At 46.7% G+C, this 19,741-nt stretch overlaps 1 protein-coding gene across 2 annotated transcripts in view; it reads left to right on the top strand.

Annotated features, from left to right (window-relative positions):
• Positions 1 to 213: 213 nt before the first annotated feature.
• DPY19L1 (dpy-19 like C-mannosyltransferase 1) overlaps positions 214 to 19,741 on the top strand; it is a 60,678-nt gene continuing 41,150 nt past the window's right edge. The window contains exons 1-4 of one of the 2 annotated variants that reach the window (XM_080664033.1): positions 214 to 581; positions 15,307 to 15,331; positions 15,962 to 16,049; positions 17,632 to 17,769. In XM_080664033.1, coding sequence (XP_080520159.1) covers positions 290 to 581; positions 15,307 to 15,331; positions 15,962 to 16,049; positions 17,632 to 17,769 — 543 coding nt within the window. In that variant the 5' untranslated portion in view covers positions 214 to 289. Of the gene's footprint in view, positions 582 to 14,174; positions 14,317 to 15,306; positions 15,332 to 15,961; positions 16,050 to 17,631; positions 17,770 to 19,741 lie in introns of those variants that run through there. The other variant, XM_080664034.1, reaches the window with a different exon arrangement.

Genomic DNA, 19,741 nt, shown 5'->3' with positions numbered 1-19,741 from the left:
CTGGGCGGTCGGGAGCGCGCGTCCAGAGGGGAGGGGCGGAGGGGGCGGGGCCGCTCGCTGGGTGTCCCCGCCCCCGCCCCCAGCGTTCCGCGGTCGCCGTGACAACCGGAGCAGAGGCAACGGCGGCGGGCGCGCGAGTCCGGCGCCTCCTCCCGGCCGCAGCGCTAGGCAGGCGGCCGCCGCCCGGCCTCGCAGCTCTCCCCGCCTCCCGGCCCGCCCTCCGCCGGGAGTGAGCGGCGCCCCGGCCGCCGTCCGGGCGCGCGCAGCCAGAGGGCGCGACTATGCCAAGATGGTCCTGCAGGCGCGGAACAAGCACCGGGAGGCAGCCCCCAAGTCGCCCCAGCCGCCCCGCGCCTCGCAGTCGCCCCTGAGGGGGACGCCGGACGCCGGGGAGCCCGGGCCTGAGCGCGCGTCCCCGTCCCCCCGGCGCAAGGGCGCCGCGGGCAGGAAGGGGCCCCGTGCCGAGCCCGCCGCGCCGCCCTGCGGGGGTGGCCTCGGGGGGCGCTTGGCGGCCGGGCTGCGTGGGGCGCTGGGCCTGCGGCGCGCGGGGCGCGGCCGGACCTGGACCACGCTCCTGCTAGGTGAGCAGCCCCCGCGCGGCGCCGCCGGACGCGGAACTTTGAGCCGCGGGGTCCCGTCCTCCGCAGCTCCTCTCCCGCTTCCCGCCACCCAGCCCCGCCCCCGGTCCCCGCCAGTTTGCAGCCCTCTCCGACTTTTCCTGGGACAGCCGCGTCTCCTCCTCCTCCCTCCCCCGGCTCAGGCCGCCTGGCTCCCTTCCCATCCGCTCCGGGCTCTGCTTTTAAAAACATGGCCCCGAGATCAACAGCTGCGGGTCCCCGCCGCGAACTGGCCGGTCTGCGCTAAGGAGACCGGGCGCTGCTGATTGGCGCGCGCCGCAGCCGCGTCGCTATCTGGGCCACTGCCCGGAGGGTGCTTTGCTTTGGGTCAGAAGTGATCCATCGAGCCCAAAGCACGAGCACGTTCCCTGTCCTAGAAAGTTGCTAAACTTATTAAATCTTAGCCTGCTTTTTCCTTCTTGGCCTCCAACACCGCCGGGGGCCATTGATTTGTGATTCCCCTCAGCAAGTCACTTTCCAGGGCGTTTTGGGTGCCCGAGCCTGTCATTTCCTTCCTGCGACCTGGGACCTGGGGCGGTTGGTGTGGAGGCCTCGCCTCGCCTCCCCTCCCGCGGCCGGGGCACCAAAAAGGATGATGTGCAAGGTGCTGAGCAAAATTAAGTGGCCACGTTCGCCGGTTGTGGACCGACGTCAGCTTGCCTTTGTCTCGTGACGATAAGGGAAGTTAGAGCGGTTTAGATGGCAGGCCTAATTTTTCTAAGTCAGCCAGTAACGTTCTCCAACGCTGCTGCTCCTACGACTGCCACTGACCGGCTCTGGCTCCTGAATTGTTTAACCACTGGTGATTTATCTCTTATTAACCTTTCCAATTCCCTTAGGGAAGCAAAAGAATTTGGAGCTCAGTGTAGGCCAAGAAATAGAAGCCAGCAAATCAACTTCCCCTGAGAGCACTCACACCATAAAAACCCAGACTCATCACTCTGTGTGTGCGTGTGCGTGTGCGCGTGTGGGTGCGTGTTAGTGATGGGCTCAGAAAGATGGTTACAGTTATTGGGGTACTTTCTTTCCTGTTGTAGAGTCAAGCCTAGAAAATTCAGACTCTCAGTACTGTTCATTCCCCGTCTTTTCAGTAGCGGGCTGGAGAAACCTGGCGGGTGTGCAGGCTAGGTAAGTTCACCTGGGGGAGGCAGCATGGTACAGCGGATGAGACGGACTCCAGGTTCCATGGCCAGTGGTGAAGTTTGGTTTGAGTTTCAAGTCATCTCCTTTGTGAACCTTTCCTCCTCTCTGACAAGCGATTGTCCCCTCCCTGCTTCACGGGAATGTCCTGGGGAGCAGAACGGAAGGGTGGGTATTGTACAGGGTGTCCCCCAAAACGCATACACACTTCCGCAGCTGCTAGCTCAGTTTTGAACATGAAATATATTTTCATAAACACTGCCTTTAAAATGATTCCAAGTGTGTGTATACATTTTTGGGGACACCCTATCTATGGAAAGGCACTTGGTGTCTAAAGCATTTGACACGTTTTAGTTGCTGTTATGAAGGCGTGTGGGTACTACCGGCCTTCTGGTGGCAGAATGAAGTTGCATTTTTCGTGAACATTCTCAGTGTAAACGTTCACAGCTTTGTAATGAACTAGGGCAGTGGTCGGCAAACTCATTAGCCAACAGAGCCAACTATCAACAGGACAACGATTGAAGTTTCTTTTGAGAGCCCAATTTTTTAAACTTAAACTTCTTCTAATGCCACTTCTTCAAAATCGACTCGCCCAGGCTGTGGTATTCTGTGGAAGAGCCACACTCAAGGGGCCAAAGAGCCGCATGTGGCTCGCGAGCCGCGGTTTGCCGACCACGGAACTAGGGATGGCGGTGCTTCTTCAAGGAGGTGCAGTAACAAGTCGGAAATAATCCCCATTGCCATTTCCTTTGATGCGTGTTTTCTTGTCATTGCGTTTTCTTGGAATCTTGATATACTGGGTAGCTTGTGTTTGGATTCAGCGATGCCCATACCTCAGTGCAGTGCTGTGTGGACGTAACAGAGGGCCACTTGATTTGACTCACCCTTTGGCCACTGGAAGGAGGCACAGTGAAGGAGCTGCCTCACGTTCTTGGGTTACGTTGGCCACTGACTAGACTTAGGTCTAGAGACTTCTGTCCTTGAGAGATGGTTCTGGAGAACGATAGGACCTGGGATGTTCGTTTCTTTCTCTGGCCCTTTACTCTCCATCTTGCAAAGAGGAGCGGTACACAGACATTTGGAAAAGCGCCTCATTTCCTCTCTTCCTCCCCCTCGCAGAATGAGGGAGAGCTGGGCTGACCCTGTACAGTCTTTAGTGTGGCACTTTGATATGACAAAAATGGCTTCATTCATGATTAGGAAGAAATTTTAAAACTTGAGTTTCCTTGATAAACCTACACATTTGTAAGCGTTAGAAACTGACTCGGGGTCCCTAAGTCAGTTTCTCTCATCTCCTTCCTAAGTGCTAAGTGCTAGCTACCAAGGGGACCCTTCCCACAGTTGGGCAGTGTTAAACATTGTTTAAAAATCCATTGTAATAAACATGCTTTTCGCATTTGGGGACATGACTTAGGGTCTCTTTAACACTAACCGTTGTAAAGAAGGGTTCTTGAAATGTCTTTAGACGTCTCAGCCCGTAGCTTCCTGTATCAGCCGGGGAGGCCGTGCTGCAGTCAGGAAAACCGTGGCAATGCTCCACAGACTGTTTTAACCACAACCCACAGCAAGCAAGAGGGTTAACGTTAAAGTCCGCGCACATCCTGAAAGTGCAACCCAGTGCATGTAGCACGCGCTTCTGTCTATTTCTGTATGTCCTGGCGGGAAACATCCGCTACCGGACTGTTTTCAGAAGTCCGGGCAGGCGTGAGGAGTCCTGAGCGGGGCCCTGAAGCCCCAGGCACTGTGCACAGTGGGAAGGTGCTGCCACCTCTGGGCCTGAAGGGGGGGCGCTGTCAGCAGCTGCACCCCAGGAGCGCTGTGCCGGGGAGCAGGACCACCGGGAAGAGTGGCTCCAGACACTCCTGCAGCCCTGTGATCCGCTGGTGCCTCTCACTGCGGACCGCCTGGGAGCCCTTAAAGGGCCCAGCTGAAGGGTGGGTAGGGTCAGCCTCCTGGGGCTGGGAACGAGGCGGAGGAGAGGAGAACGCGCTTTTGGAGAGGCGCGTGGAGACGAAGCACACACGTGCACATATTCAGCAGGGTCGTGTCAGAACACTTACCCCACGTGTGGAGTACCCGCTGATTTTCTATCTGCCCCTTTTAACAATGCTGTTTATAAGCCATCAGGCTGTTTCCTGACCTACGGTTCTGACCCTAGTTTGCAAACACTGCCTCAGAAGGGCTGCGTTGTGTCTCGGTACCTGTTTCAGACTAGGTAGGTGCCTGAGCGCAGCCTTTAGCTTCTCTGAGTCTCAGTCTGTCCCCGTGAAGATGGAGATCTGGACTGCACTAGGAGGTCCTCAGCCTTAGCTGTCCCCTGGAACTTTAAAATCCAGGAGGCTTGGCCAGTGCGGTCAGAATCGGGGGCCGGGTGGCGTGGGGAGCATCAGTGGTTTTAAAACCTCATGTCCCATTTCTCGTTAGAAGCGGGCTGCCTGGCATCCCTGCGCCGACTGCCTACGAGGAACCCCTGGAACTCAGTGAACCTCCGCCCCTTCTAACGGGGACACAGTCCAGGTTGCGGAAGTTCCCCCCAATCCCAGTTGTCTTCCTGACACGGGCTCTGAGTTGCCATTTTTCATCTGCTGTGGCTTATCTGAATTGGGGTTCGAAGCAGAGTGACAAAATTCTTGCCCCCGTGCCCCTTATCAGAGCAGGAAGACAAGAGGCTACCTGAGAGGCTGTGTTTCTAGAAAGAGGAGAACGGAGCTTTCCTTTGCGGAAGTGAAGAATGTGCACGTTAACCGTAAAACAAAGCTTGTCTGCGGTGAAAGACCAACAGGTCAGGTGCCATTCACTAAACAAACATCATAAGAACCGTAACCTACCGGCCAGCGTGGCTCAGTGGTTGAGCATCGATTCCCGGTCAGGGCACATGCCCGGGTTGCGAGCTCGATCCCCAGTGTTGGGCGCGCAGGTGGCAGCCGATCACTGATTCTCTGTCATCATTGATGTTTCTCTCTCTTCCTCTCCCTTCCTCTCTGAAATCAATAAAAATACATTTTTAAGAAGTAACCTGAGTGTGGAAAAGATAACTGTTCACCCCCTCTGTGTGTCCTTGCCTCTTTCCCATCACCAGCGGAAGAGAAGGTGCGAGGCGGGCAGAGGAGGAGGGTGTGGGGTGTAGCAGGCAGCATGCGCCACTGTGGGCAGCGTTAGCATGTTGGAGAGGAGCGGGTGGCGGGCACCAGCATGAGATGGGCACAAACAGATCTCCTTAAGGAAGTTGGGTTTTTATTCCTAGCGTGCTGGAAGCCACCCAGGGTCGGCGAGGGGACGGGTTGGAAAGAAAAGGTCAAGCATTCGGTCTTGTCTTGGGCGAGTTACCCTTGAGGCATTTGTGCGATCCCAGTAGAAACGTCACGCAGGCGATGGGACTTCGGAGAAGAGGTCTGCGTGGAGACATCCATAGGGGTCATCCGCCGTGGGTGGTATTCAACTTGTGGGAGCTGTCACAGCTTCTTTCCTGACACGGGCTACTGTGTGCCAGGTGTCATTCTGAGGGTGTGAGATGAACTCACTTGTCTGAAAGTCATTTCACTGCTCACTCAACCCTCACCATGACACTGACTGATCTACCCAGGGAGGGGTGGGTGGGTCTGAGGCCCACAGATGTTAAGTAACACGCCCAAAATCACCCCTAGAATGTGGGAGGGCAGGGATTTGAACCCAGGTGATGGGCACCAGACTTCATGCTCTAACCACTAGGCTGTGTTTCACCCTTTGCAGGCGAGTATAGCAAGGGAAGAGAGGAAGCCCAACACTTAGTGCTCGATAGCGTTACCTTTCTTGTTTCTCCCTTCTTCGGGGAAAGAGGGACTCCACACAGAGATGCGGAATAAGAAGTGGGAAGAGCATATCAGGGGTGGCATGGGGCCCAGGAGAGCTGAGGGACTGAGGCTCAGGAGCCACCGGCTGTCCTGGTGGGCTTGCCTTCAAAGGCGGAGCTAAGGGTGCATTAATAAGGAGATGTCGGACCTATATATTTCCCTGGAGAGCCAGTGAATAGGGTGGGAATTCAGGATTTAAAGAGTTTTTTTTCAATGTTTAAAGCCATTTTTTTTCTGTCTAAAATAGACTTCTGATTAACTCTAAAGAATGTTCATATTCACAAGCATATTAAGAGATACAATTAGAAGGACTCTGAACCTGACATTCATGAGTACTCAAATAAATAACAAATGTGATGAGTTTAGGGTAAATATGAGGATATTTACCAATTTGTGATTGATTTGTGGTCATACTATGGCATCAATAGTAAAAGCAGATACAATTTTATTGTATACATGTGCATATTTGGATGTTGCTAAAATTTGAACGGTAGCCGTTTTTATAGGTTTTGCACACTGAGCTGTTTGGCTGTATTAATTTCTCTTAAAGTTTATGTCAATGTGCCCTAGCCAGTTTGGCTCAGTGGATAGAGCATCAGCCTGCGGACTGAAGGATCCCGGGTTTGATTCCGGTCAAGGTGGTCAAGGAAGGGCATGTACCTTGATTGCAGGCGCCCTCAATATTTGTCTTTCCCTCTCTCTTCCACTCTCTCTAAAAACCAATGGAAAAATATCCTTGGGTGAGGATTAAAAAAAAAAAGAAGTTTATGTAAATGAGATGCATTATCATAGGGACCACAGCCTGTGTGTCGCTGTTTTCTTTCCTCACCATTCTAATGATTACCAGTCATCAAAGTTAGTGAAAATTACATCTATTTCTAGGAAAAGACCATTATGTGGATGTTTAATTCCATAAAAGGCGGTCTCATTTCATAGGAAAGATCAATTCTGCATGGATGACCTTTCGTAACTCAAGAATCATTGAATAGGAATAAATGTAAAAAGTGGAAGAAATAATGTTCAGAGCACATAGATCTACAACTATTGGAACTGGTTTTTTTGCTTTACTATACTGTATTTTCTCAGCATTTTCACTGTTTTTTTTGAATGCATGTAAATTAATCGTTCACATGTCTTCATGTTTGTCTGTCATGTGTCCTCTTCAATTTTCTTGCCAAAGTAACCGATTGTCAGGTGTGTCTTTCAGCCCTGTCACCACACATAATCCGTGTTCAGATGGCATTCTGTCATTTTAATTTATAGCAGCAACTGTTACCAGAGTAGCGTAGTCACCAGAACCGAGCACAGGAGCTCCAGTGTGATTCACTGTACTGAGCAAGGATGCAGGGGTTCATCGTCAGTAGCACCCACGGTATCTGAAACACAGGTGTAAGTCACTTGACTAATTACTTTTGAACACTTGCCATCATGACAATTTTTCTAACTTGAGAAGATTGTCATACTTGAGAAGAGCGAGGCTTTACTCATATTCTTTTTTAAAAAAAATATATTTTATTGATTTTTTACAGAGAGGAAGGGAGAGGGATAGAGAGTTAGAACCACCGATGAGAGAGAAACATTGATTAGCTGCCTCTTGCACACTTCCCACTGGGGATGTGCCTGCAACCAAGGTACATGCCCTTGACCGGAATCGAACCCGGGACCCTTCAGTCCGAAGGCCGACGCTCTATCCACTGAGCCAAACCGGTTTCGGCTTTACTCATATTCTTGTAGCCACTCAGGCTTGCCTGCATGTTACTGCCCTGCATGTTTCCTCCTGTTGGCTTCCTGGCTCTCATCGCGGCTCCTCGTAACGCCATCCTCCAGGGCCGTGATTGTGAAACCGCGGGATTTGTCCCTGCATTTTAATACTGACCACGAGGTACTTACATAACTGGCACAGTGTGGCTGTTTTCCATGATGTTTAACATTTTTAAGACCTCCTTTCTCACTCCTTTCTCATCTTTGATCTCCATGGAGATTTCATAAAGGTTACTTCCTGCAGTTTCCCAGGGGAGGAGCTGATGTAGGCCAGGTGAGCGCCCGCCCGCCTGCCCGGCATCCTCAGTGAGCTCGCTGGGGAAGCGGCCGTTGAAGTCCAGGGCTCAGCACATCTGTCAGGGTGTAGGTGTCAGATTCGCAGTCGGAGGACCGTCATCCATACGTGAATGGGAAGATGACCTCACATGTTCCCAACCTGACAACTCTTTTAGGAAGAGCACTGTTTTGCTGGCTGCTGCTCACATAAATACTGAAAAAATGGGAAAATTTACTTTATGTCTGTCTTCGTTTACTTGCCTAATTATATTCTCTCAGGTGGTGACACACACTCTCTGTGCTCCCGTTTAAACCTTTGTCCTGATGAGTCAGTTCCTTCTAAGGGCTTTGCTCCTGCACATCAGGGCATCCTTTGGTGACTCGACTCGGCTCTCCCGGCCTGGGCGCTCCAGGCCCCTTCGGCTGGGGCGCTCTGCCGAACCCCCTCCTGGTGCTCATGGCTCTCTGAGAGCTGGACACATTGTGTGTAGAGTGGGCAAAGGTAGGTTCACAGTGATAACTAAATACTACAATAAGTAACACACAATACTATAAGAATCATCTTTCGCGTATGCACAACTGTAAACCTACTTTTGCCCACTCCTGCATATAGTGAGTGGGACTCAATAAATAGTCTCTCATTATTGTCATTGCCATTTATATTCTGTACCATCACTGTTAGTGATGGGAATTCTTTTGTCATGTTGGACAGCTTTTTTATAGCTGTCTTCTTTTCTGCCTACTCGCCATAAACCCCACCTGAGTTGTAATCATATCATGAGGGCTACCCCCCAGTCCCACTTTGGTAAACCTGCCCTGACAAGGTCATTGCTGATCTGCCTGCTCAGATTCCGCGCAGTTCACGGACTGCGCCATTTCCCCGAGTGCCCGTTGTGTTCTCTCGTTATTTATGTACCTAAACCTTATCTCAAGATTGGCTCTTTAAAGGCACAGGGATTGGCTAGTATTCCTTCAACGGTCTTCTCGGTTCCTGGGAAAATGTGTTGTGCAACTAGTAGTCATTTAGATATTTGCTGACTTTAAAACCCACACAAACCTCGGTGCTAGAGAGAAGGAGGGGGCTGAGCGTGTGGCGTGCGTGACTGCTTGCTCTTTCCCAGCCCGGGACCTAAAGAATGTCTTCACTTGATTGTTTACTGCACAGAAACTGGACTTCGTTTCCTTCTAGACACTATACCTAGAAGTATTTATTTCAACACATTCTGTGGTTTTATAATACACTTTTCTTTCTGTAATGGGCAGGCTTCGGGCAGTCTCGAATGCTTAGATGTTGCCTTTAGGTGTTAAGGTTCTTATTGAATTGAGTACATGCTATAATTTCTCTTACATGGTGACAGTCACTTAACATTCTAACCCAGTGAGGTGCCAGGCACCGTGCCAGGAGATGGAGATAGTGAGATGAATAACCGGGAGCTCAGCCTCAAGGCGTTGCTTCTAGCAGGGGAAACCGCGGGGGGTGACGAGCTACCAGGGCTGTGGAAGGTACCGCTGGGCGGAGGGCAGGCTTCCCCAGGGCTGTGGAAGGTACCGCTGGGCGGAGGGCAGGCTTCCCCAGGGCTGTGGAAGGTAAGCTGGGCGGAGGGCAGGCTTCCCCAGGGCTGTGGAAGGTAAGCTGGGCGGAGGGCAGGCTTCCCCAGGGCTGTGGAAGGTAAGCTGGGCGGAGGGCAGGCTTCCCCAGGGCTGTGGAAGGTAAGCTGGGCGGAGGGCAGGCTTCCCCAGGTGCCATTTAGCTTGGAAGGACGGAGGAGGCGGTCCAGGCGGGAGCAAAGGCATAGCCTCCTGAAAGCACTTGGCATTTTAGGGGGTTGTTGCCCAGTGCCCCAGCGTGAGGACTGCGTAGTAGGGATTAAGTGGAAATCGGCCGGTCGTGGGGGCTCCGGTGGGAGCCGTGGAAGTCATGGGGCTTTTCTAACGAGGGGTGAGGTGCTAGGTCTGTACACGTAGGACTTGACTGTGTTCTCCATGAGTTGACCTGGGACAGGGATGCTCTTTACTGGTGACTCAGCTCTGGAAAGAAACATTTATTTTGTTTATTGTTGACATTACAGATGTCCCCCACTCTCCTCCCCGGACTTTATCCACCTCCACTCAGCCCCTCCCCCTCCCCCTCTGAATGGATGCTTGAGAACAATCAGAAGTTGTTAGTCATAGAGGAAGGGTTTGTGAGTAGCATTGTCCAGGCTGACCTGAAAACCTTGTCTAATAGATTGGAGGCATTTCCTTAACCTCTTCTGGTCATGTTGTCACTTGAGGGTTAGGGAGGCTAAAATTCTTTAGACTATTTTAAGCATGGATTAACCTCAATTTAGGAATAAGTCGTATTTTTAAAATTCACAAGTCTTTTGGACTTAGAATGCATTTCTCCATATTTTGGGCTCGAATGTATTTCTCCATATAAACATTGTCACTAGGTGAGGTCAGCCTGTGCCCACAGTGGGAAAGGAGGCAGCTCTGTCAGGTTTGGAGTTCGAAGGCCTGCGTTCCCCCGTGCTCGCCCCTCACCAGCTGTGTGCCTGGAGAAATCCCCTCTGGGGCCCCTTGTCCATACTGTCCAGGTTGCTGTAAGAATCAGAGGAGAGCCTGGGAAGGTGCTGGGTCCATTAAAGCACAAGCTAGTTACAGAGTCACGTGTCAGGGAGAAGGCATGTCCCAGGTGGGAATGTGTTGGTCAGGCAGGCATGTCGCCGCCTGCAGGTAAGCACAGAGGGCCCCGGAGATGCAGCCCACCTTGGCTCCAAGTTCTTGCTCTCACTCCGTGAGGAGGAGGACGAGAGAAAGGACTTCAGCTGCAGAGGACTCGGCTGAGGGATCTTAAAAATGCAGATCGTGCCCGGCCGGCATGGCTCCGGGTTTGAGCATTGACCTGTGAACCAGGAGGTCACAGTTCGATTCCTGGTCAGGCACATGCCCAGGTCGCAGGCTCGATCCCCAGTGTGGGATGTGTATGCAGGAGGCAGCTGCTCAGTCATTCTCTCTCATCACTGACGTTTCTATCTCCCTCTCCCTCTCTCAAATCAGTAGACTATATTTTTTAAAATGCAGATTGCCAGGCTCTATTTCCTGGTCACCTGGTTGGGTTGGAGTGGGGTGTCTGGAGAGGACCCAGGAGAGGAAGTGAGAGGTAGGGAGCTCGGTGGTCAGAGCCCTTGAGGATGGTCAGAGCAAAGGGAAGAACCCCACCCCGTTTCTTGCTCGGTTCCCGCCCTCCTTACTGCTGCTGATGTTGCGGCCAGGCAGTGGGGCGGGGCAGGGCACTGGACTTGCCCGTGTGGAGCCATCAGAGGGCAAGAACAAAGGCCTGGACTGGCCTTGGGGACTGCGGCTGGAAGGGGGAGCATCAGGGGAGCAAGAGCTGCTTTAGGACCACAGGAGCCCCATCCGATGGAACACGGGCCTGCTCCCTGCTCCTGGTACCCCAGCTCCACTCCTGGTACCCCAGCTTCGAGCTGCCAAGCACAGGAAGCAGGGGGATTATTTGCACTAACTCAGTGGTGACTATTTTTGAAAGAAAAACAAAACAAAAAAAAACAGAAACAGCTATTACTCGCACATGTGTGTACGTGTGTGTCCACCCATCAAAGTATATTCAACTTTGGGTCATTATGTGGGCATCTTTAGGGTGATTTCATTCCCCCCCTTGGTGATATCAGGTTGTACGCATTAGCTCAGCAAACGTTTGAGTCTGACTGTGTGCTCAGCTGGATGCTCTAGTAAAGTTCAGTAATATTCTATTTCATTTAAACAAGATCCTGATAGGAGAAGAAGAGGCTGCTCAAGTCCCATAGGACTGAAGATTGATATAATGTGACATATAATCTGGCACAACATGTTTTTAATCAGAAAGAGGAGAGAGGGGCCAATTTCGTTTTAGAGTGTTGGTGATTTATGTGCTTCCAGCAAAACTTAAGAGCCTTTCACATTTCTCAGCCAAAGGATTGCAATGTTGAATGAGACCACGAAGCAAACCTTCTTTCCTTGAGCACCTTCTTGTTACTGAATAGGTTTATGCTCTGATTTTAAAAAGAAAACAAAAACAACTTGCTATACTTACCTCAATACCTTGGAATGACAAGATATAGCACATGTATTAAAATGGAAAAAATGGATTATCAATTTTGTGACACTTCCAAAACGAGTATAAACTGCTTTGATAATCACTAGAATAAATTTAGAGAAAATCAATTTTCATCTCTTTTATAGGCAAGAAGGTAAGAAAGGTTCCTTAGGGGGCCTTCAGAAGTTTTTATCGCTTTATGTGTCGATGCTTAAATTACATGCTCATAAGGCCGTGTCTACTTGTGCTTTCATTTTGAAATGACATGCATATAATTTATTTCAATTTTTAATAAATGAAAGCATAGCTCTACATTTTTATATAAAAACCAGTGGCCTGGTGCATGAATTCATGAACATTGAAAGGAAATTAATTAGAATAAATATTTTAATATCGCTATTCGCCCTTTCTCTATAATAGAAGTGTCACCCAAATTCACAATCGACAATGACAGATGGAAACACATGCCTGTGATTGGCTCCAGGAGAGCTTTATATGTATGGTGCATGTGTGAGACAACTTAGCCTTTTACATATATATATGGAGTAAACTTGCTTAATTAGAGCTGCTTTCTGATGCAGCTAAACTTTTTCCAGCCCAGTGAAGCACCCCAACTTCTCTTTCAGGTAATTGTCAGCAACACAGCAGTAAATATCAACACAAAGCAGATTATTACTGTAGATTATGCAGGGAGAACAAAGGGTAAAATATTTAACTGCAGCAGTGTTTGACTGTATTCTGTGCAGTGAGAAAGCCTGGTTGCCCCAACTACCCCCCCTGCCAGCCTGGTAACCCCCAACTGCCCCCCCCGCCAGCCTGGTTGCCTCCAATTGCGCCCCCTGCCGGCCTGGTCGCCCCACGCAGCCTGCTGTTCAGTCGTTTGGTCGTCCCTCACTAACCCGCCTGCTGGCCTGGTTGCCCCACACAGCCTCTTTTTTCATAGGCAGCCATCTTGTGAGGGCGTGAGGGTTAATTTGCATATTATAGCTTTATTATATAGGATAGCTTCTATAAAACATACTGCCTATATCTACAGATGAACTGCAGCTTTTTCCCTTTTATCTTTAATATAAAAAAAGATAGGGAAGAATAAGATACTTGAGAATAAGGAGGCCTTGGCCTTTGTCTCCCCCCACCCTAGTCCCCTCGGTATGGCTCTGAGGTCACAGTCCCTGCCTGCAACTTTCCTTTCTCTGTTTACTTGCTTTGTTTCCTTGGGCAACTTACGTTTTCTGGGCCTCAATTTTTCTTCTGTAAACTGGGGCAATATCTGTACCTACCACAGAGGGTAGCTGTGAGGATATATTGAGGTAGCTCAAGTAAAGCACTAAAAGTTTCTGTCCTGTGATAAGAATTCAAATATTAGCTGCTTTATTATGTTTACTACTACATGAAAATGAACAAAGGAGTTCAAAATGTTGAGCACATTGTTAATGGACCCAGAGACTGTGAAAGAGTGCCATTCAGATGCCAAGAACTCCAAGAATTGTTTACTCTAGTGCTGTAGGAACTGAATGAAAGGAATTACAGAAGGCACCAGCGGCCACTTTGTACCTTCCACCCTTCTCCTGAGAAAGTAGAGGGATGATGGCCTTGAGAAATCCTCTTCATCACTCGGGAATTGTGGAGGTCAAGGCCTACTTAAAGGTAAACACAGGATGCACTCTTTTAGAGAATCGTTTAGATTCTACAAGTTTATTATTGTCAAATGGGAAGAAGAAACTAACAGTCAAATTATAAAATAGGAGCAACATTATTATTTTCAAATAATATTGTTTAAAATGGAGAACTGAAGATGACAAACCAAACTCTACGAATTAATAGTTTAGTAAAAAAGCCACGAACACATGTATTACAAAATAAATATACTTGAAAAATAAATACATTAACAATATCTAGTATATATAATGAAAACATGATTTTGTGGATATTAGCAGGAAAAAAACACGTTAAATTCCCAGGAAGGCTTAATAAGAAATATGAATTGACTGTATTAAATATGTATTAACTCCACCGATAGGATTTTTGTCGAGGGCACTTGAAAAGCAAGATGAATAATGGAGGGTATATATCATGTGTATGGATGTGAATGTATGGAATTACACTGTAAACATGTGGATTCTTCCAAAATTAATTTATAAATGAAATCCCATTTATATTCTCAAAGGGACTATAAAAGCATGACAAGTCTTCAGTATGATACAGGCGGCTTTTCCGTTCTGTGAGAGAAGAATGATTTGTTCAGAACATTATGGTTGGATCATTGAGAAAGGAAAGCCCAGGTTTCATTATGGTGGGATGAAGTCTTAAAAAGGAAGCGGATGGTGTTTGTCAACAAGAAAAAAATCAAAATTTCCAAAGGTCAAAGTATCACATACAAACAAATGTCAGATGACAAGCCTAGTTCAATATTTGCAGGTTCATCGATCTAGAGAGTAACCCTTTATCTTTTATAACCATTGATATCTCCTAGGCACAGTGTATTATTTAAAAAAATACAAACACTTCTTTAAGAATAAGGCAAAGATCTGAGCTATTTTCATTGTTCGGTTCCTTAGTAATTATTTAATCAGAAGCCTGCACGAAGGTGAACCTTGAGATATAAGAGAATGGAATGGTATTTTTTAGATTCATCTTAATATGTTCTTTGTACTTGGGCAGAAGCAAACTATTGATTCTGTTAAACAACAACAGTTCAAATGAGTAAATTTTAAAGACCGAATCGGCCTTATTGAACGATTCATGAATTGGGCGGCCTCCCATCCAGCAAGGAGCAAGGAGCTCCGCGGGGCTGTGGAAGAGGACGGGTTTTTGAAGGCCGGGTGGGATGTGGGCTGGCGGGGTGGTTAGCCCAGAATGCATTGCTTCAGCCAGGGTTGCCCTCCTGAGGGGACGGCAAGGGCCTTCCTGCAGCTGGCAATTCCAGGTTGACTGGTTCCAGGTTACGCTCCTGCACAAGCTGAGGCTGCGGTTACGTTTGGCATTAAGTCGTGGTTTGCTGCTGTGGGGCTCAGCGCCACTTTGGTCTGTTGGTTAACAGTGCTCACATACTGATTTTATTATTAGTGTGTGTTCTCTCTCTTACCTTTTCTTTATTCCTTTTTCCTCTCCATCTCTTCTTTCTTTATTTCATTTTAAGTTTGTTTAAAAATAGTAAAATGGATCAAAGATTCAGGTATTACAGCAATACATAAAAGGCACAGTTCCCTGTTTTTATCCCCCCGCCCCTTCTGGAAGTCAGCATCTTTCTTTCTTTCAGGTCACCGCTCACCATTGGCTGTGTTCCTCTCCCGGTTCTGTCGGTGGCTCTTTCCCTCAGAGCTACCTTGTACGGTTTTTGGCAAATAATAGGCCTTCGTGTATTTTGTTGAAAGAGCCAGTGAAAATTGTAGGCATAGCCTTAATTTGCTTAATTCCTTTGCAATTCCACCAACTGGTATTTTAAGCAGGGTCTTGGGGCTTCTTTTGAAGAGACAGTATTCTTCTCCCAGCCCCTGAAAGTCCAACACTTACGCATCCGTAACCGTGCATGTCTTTGTGATGGTTTCTGTTAAGGTGGAAACATTGCTTTTTGTTAACATAATAATCTGATTTTTTTCCCTTCCAGCTGCCTTTGCCGCCGTGCTGCACTGGTAAGATTGCTTTTCTCCTGTCGTCCCTTTTATGCAGGTGGTTATTGTAACTTACCTCGCTGTCTTCCTTCGCTATCGGGGAATCATTTCAGTATGATCGGGGGGATATATATGATCACATGCAACACAGGCATCTGAAAAAGTAGTTTAATTGATAAATCAGGTCAGAATAATAGAATTTTTTAATAAAGAGATTCATTATTGAAGAGGTTATATTTGAGACTCTATTTCACTTAACATTAGTATAGTGCTCATGTTGCGAAGAAGATTAATTTTTTTAATCTTCTGGATAGAGAGAAATATGAATTTCATTAATCAGACATTTCTGAAATGGTAACTCAATGACATTTATAGTTTACAAATTTTATTGTACTTGGCTTAAAGTATTTTCTGGTTCATTTTAAATTTAAAATCTAATTGGAATGTGTTTTCTTATAGAGAGAAATTTTAGTACTGATGTAAGACACACTGTGCAGAAAAACAAATATGGGTGCCCTTGTACTTGCGTGTTGTTACGAAATTATCTGCAAATTATTAGATAACTTTATTTCTGCATTTAGTGTTTCTTTCCAAAAGATGACTTGGTGTAAATTTCAGCATTGTTGCTCTGTTGCTCTTTTGTTTTTGCAGGAGCCACATAACACACCTCTTTGAAAATGATCGGCATTTTTCTCACCTCTCAACATTGGAAAGGGAGATGGCTTTTCGCACGGAAATGGTTCGTGTTCATGTGGTATTTGATTGTAGTATTTTAGAAATCTAAACACGTTAAGCTTTTTCTTATGGAGATTTTCAACGACGTTCCAGAGTAGAAAGAGTGGGCCCCTTCCATCTTCCCATGCCCCAGGTTCAGCACCTCGGACACAGCCATTTTTCTTCTCATCCACACCTCACACCCCACCCCCCCCCCCTCCTCAAAGGAAGCGCCAGCCCGCTATCATTTCATCCGTAAGCGCTTTCCTACGGATCTTTTGGGAAAGACGTTTTTGTTAACAACAGTCCCTTTATCACTTGAAAACAATGAACAGCAATTTTTAATAACATCGAGTGTCAATCCCTGTTAAAAAAATTTCTTTTTTTACGGTTAGTGTGTTGGTATGTTTGAATCGGATCCAAACATTGCATTTAGTTGATGTATCTCTTATTTCTCTCTTAAGCCTTTCAATCTATAAGTTCCTCTTCCATTTTTGTTTTGTTTTCCTTGCTATTTATGTTTTGAAGAATCCTGGCCATTTGTCCTGTAGAATTACTCTCAGTAATTCATATTTAATCAGTATTTAATATGTCCCACTGTCCCAAATGTCCTGGAAATTGATAGATAAGAGTTTCGATAGCCAAAGGTTTGATTTTTGGGGGGAGGGGCAGGGATACTTCAGAAGTGGGGCTATTCCCTGACTGTACCATGTGAAGAGGCACGCGTAACTGGTGGTCTCACTTTAGGTATTGTCATAGCTGGCCCTCACCCTACATCAGTTATTTCATTAGGATTTCCTGATGATGACTATCTATTCTATTACCTTTCCTGCATTATTGACTCTCTTTTATAAAGGACTTTCCCATAATACTTACTTGGTTTCTCTGGGGTATACCTCATACAGATAAGACGGGGTCCTTAATTCTTTCTAGATACCACTTTCAGAAAAATTAGTTGGTTCTCCTGCATCTTCTTGTTATGATCTGATGGCGTTTAACAGGTTGTATAAACTTACCTGTCTTTAGGTGCTGAGGGCCTTGCACTTGGCTCTCTGTCCCCTTTACATGACTCTCTAGTGCCCTGTAGCTGCCTTACTGTCTGGTTCTGTAGACATTTTATCTCCTGACCTGGGGTTGTCCAGTTTTTTAAGGAGCCCTGATTCCTTTCAGTGGCAAATGGTATTTAGAGACCACAATTTTGGTGCTAGATATGCTCATTGCTGCTATTTTATGTTAGATTGGCCTTTTAAATAAATTAGAATTAGGAAACAGTCTTTTTAAGAGAAAATAAATCGTGAATTTATCTTCATATTTTGGGTTTTCTTAAATGAGCTATGCTGAGCTATGTTATTTTTTTAAATGTGGAAACTATTTGTGAAGCTCTTTTGAGTCCATTTGTTTCAGTGAAGATGAAGTTATACTGAAATATGTAGGTTTTTGCAATCTAAGAATTTATCAGTGGTTAAAAACCTGAGAAGTTGATTGTAGCTATTACTTACTTGATTGCTTTGTTTTTTAAACACAGTGTACTTGACGTTTTTTTAAAGCTAATAGGAGGTGTAGTAATTATGTACTTTAATTGTAACTGTAATATGTGCTTGTTTCAGGGATTATATTATTCCTACTTCAAGACTATTGTGGAGGCACCCTCATTTTTGAACGGAGTGTGGATGATTATGAATGATAAGCTGACTGAGTACCCCCTTGTTATTAATACGTTAAAAAGGTTCAATCTTTACCCTGAGGTAAGTTCCTTTTTCAGTTGTGATTTCCTTACTTAAAAAAAAGAGTTTTATTTGCATTAAATGCTAATTCTAAATCTAAGATATGATTCAAAATAAATTTTATTCTATTTAAAAAGAATGTATCTCTTCTTGGAAAGGATTGTGAAGAACATCATTAATTTTGAAGGGCTTTAAGAGATGCAGTGGGGACTGTTTTGACTGCGTGGCTTAGGAAATGTGCAAATTGTCTGGGTTGGGTGTTTGAGGGGATTATAACAAGGCAGCACCATTCATGTCACATGTCATTGGCCACAGTGCTTCTTCCTTATCTGGGATGCTTCCTTTAATTGGAGGTATATTCTTCCAGTGGCCCACCCACGAGGCGAGGGAGGAAGGCAGTGACGTCAGTAACTTGTTGTGGCCTCTCCTTTGCCATCCCTGCGTCCTCCAGGGCCCAGCTGAGCCGTGCCTTCCTCAGTGCTGGCCTCTTCGACCTGATGGGTGGTGCTCCAGTGACGCCCACTTCCCCTGGGTCCCTTCTTAGCACACCGGCTGCCAGACAGCACGGCCCGATGCCAGGGCCGGAGGCCTTGGTCTCTGCAGGGTCCCCAGCCCTGGCTCAGTACCAGTGCCAAGCGGGGCTCCCGGTCGTTTGCCAGTGAGCGAGAGGAGTTGTTGAACTTCCAGGTCAGTGAGTTAGCCCGGCTGATTAATGGGCAGACGGAGGCCAGTAAATAACCACCACGGCTCAGTGCTTTCCTGCTTCCTGAGTACTTTCTATAACCACGTACACAGTTGCTTTTGCAGAAAGAGGATCACAAGAAAAATGGGATCACATGGCACGTTTTTAAAATAAATGCCTTTTGTCTTTAAAGACTATTTATAACCATTTTCCTATGTCATCTTCTCTTCCATAGCATCCTTTTTAATGGCTATGTGCACAGTGTCCCATTGTTTATTTAGTTCATCTTTTATGAAAATTCTGCTTATTTTCAACTCTTTAAAATATTCTAACACTGCAGTAAGCATTTTGAACTTCGTTTTTGCACATATCCTTAGTTTTTACACTGTAACTTGTTGATGTGGAACTGTTGAACTGAACAGAATACATATTTGAATGATTGTACATGTCGCCAAAGTGCTTTCCACGTAGGTTACAGCAGTTGAAATGCCCCTAGCAGTGTTTTTGAGAATGCTTGTTTACTGAATCCTTGCTACTCTGAGTAATCCTTTGCTCTCTCTGTGTGTGTGTGTGTGTGTGTGGGTGTGTATGAATTTATAGGGAAAAAAATGCATTTTCACACCCTTTGTCTAAATTGCCATTGAAATTTTAGAAGAGCTCATTTATTGTGTGGAGAATGTTAATACTATGTTATATGGATAAAACATTTTCTCCAGCTTCCTGTTTGCCTTTTAGCTTTGTGCATGATGTGTATGGATTATATCTGTGAATTGTTTTAATTTATCATTTTCTTTTATCCATATATGTAAAAAAATCTTCTTTTTAATTGTGATAATTATGTTTGTAAGATTTACATTTCTAGTTTGTCTGGAATTTGTTTTAATGTAGTGTGGGGTAGGCGTGTAATCATATTTTTTTCACAATGGTTGTCTGTGTGACCTAACACTTTGATGTTAGGTCACATCTTCTCTCCACATTCATTATTACATACAACATTATTATACATTTATGCTTCTGTTTTTGTTTTTTACATATATCTTTATTGATTTCAGAGAGGAAGGGAGAGGGCAAGAGAGATAGATACATCAATGATGAGAGAGAATCATTGGTCAGCTGCCTCCTGCACGCCCTCTACTGGGGATTGAACCTGCAACCCAGGCATGTGCCCTTGGCTGGAATCGAACCCAGGACCCTTCAGTCCGCAGGCTGATGCTCTGTCCGCTGTCAAACCAGCCAGGGCGCTGGCTTCTGTTTCGGACTTTGTATTTCATATGGCCTTAGGTTGAGGTCCGGAGGCAGACTCAGAGATTG

The sequence above is a fragment of the Plecotus auritus genome, assembly GCF_963455305.1.
Source record: "Plecotus auritus genome assembly, chromosome: 4".
Lineage (NCBI taxonomy): Eukaryota > Metazoa > Chordata > Mammalia > Chiroptera > Vespertilionidae > Plecotus > Plecotus auritus.
The sequence above is the reverse complement of the archived record's forward strand: the minus strand, read 5'-3'. Positions and strand labels throughout refer to the sequence as shown.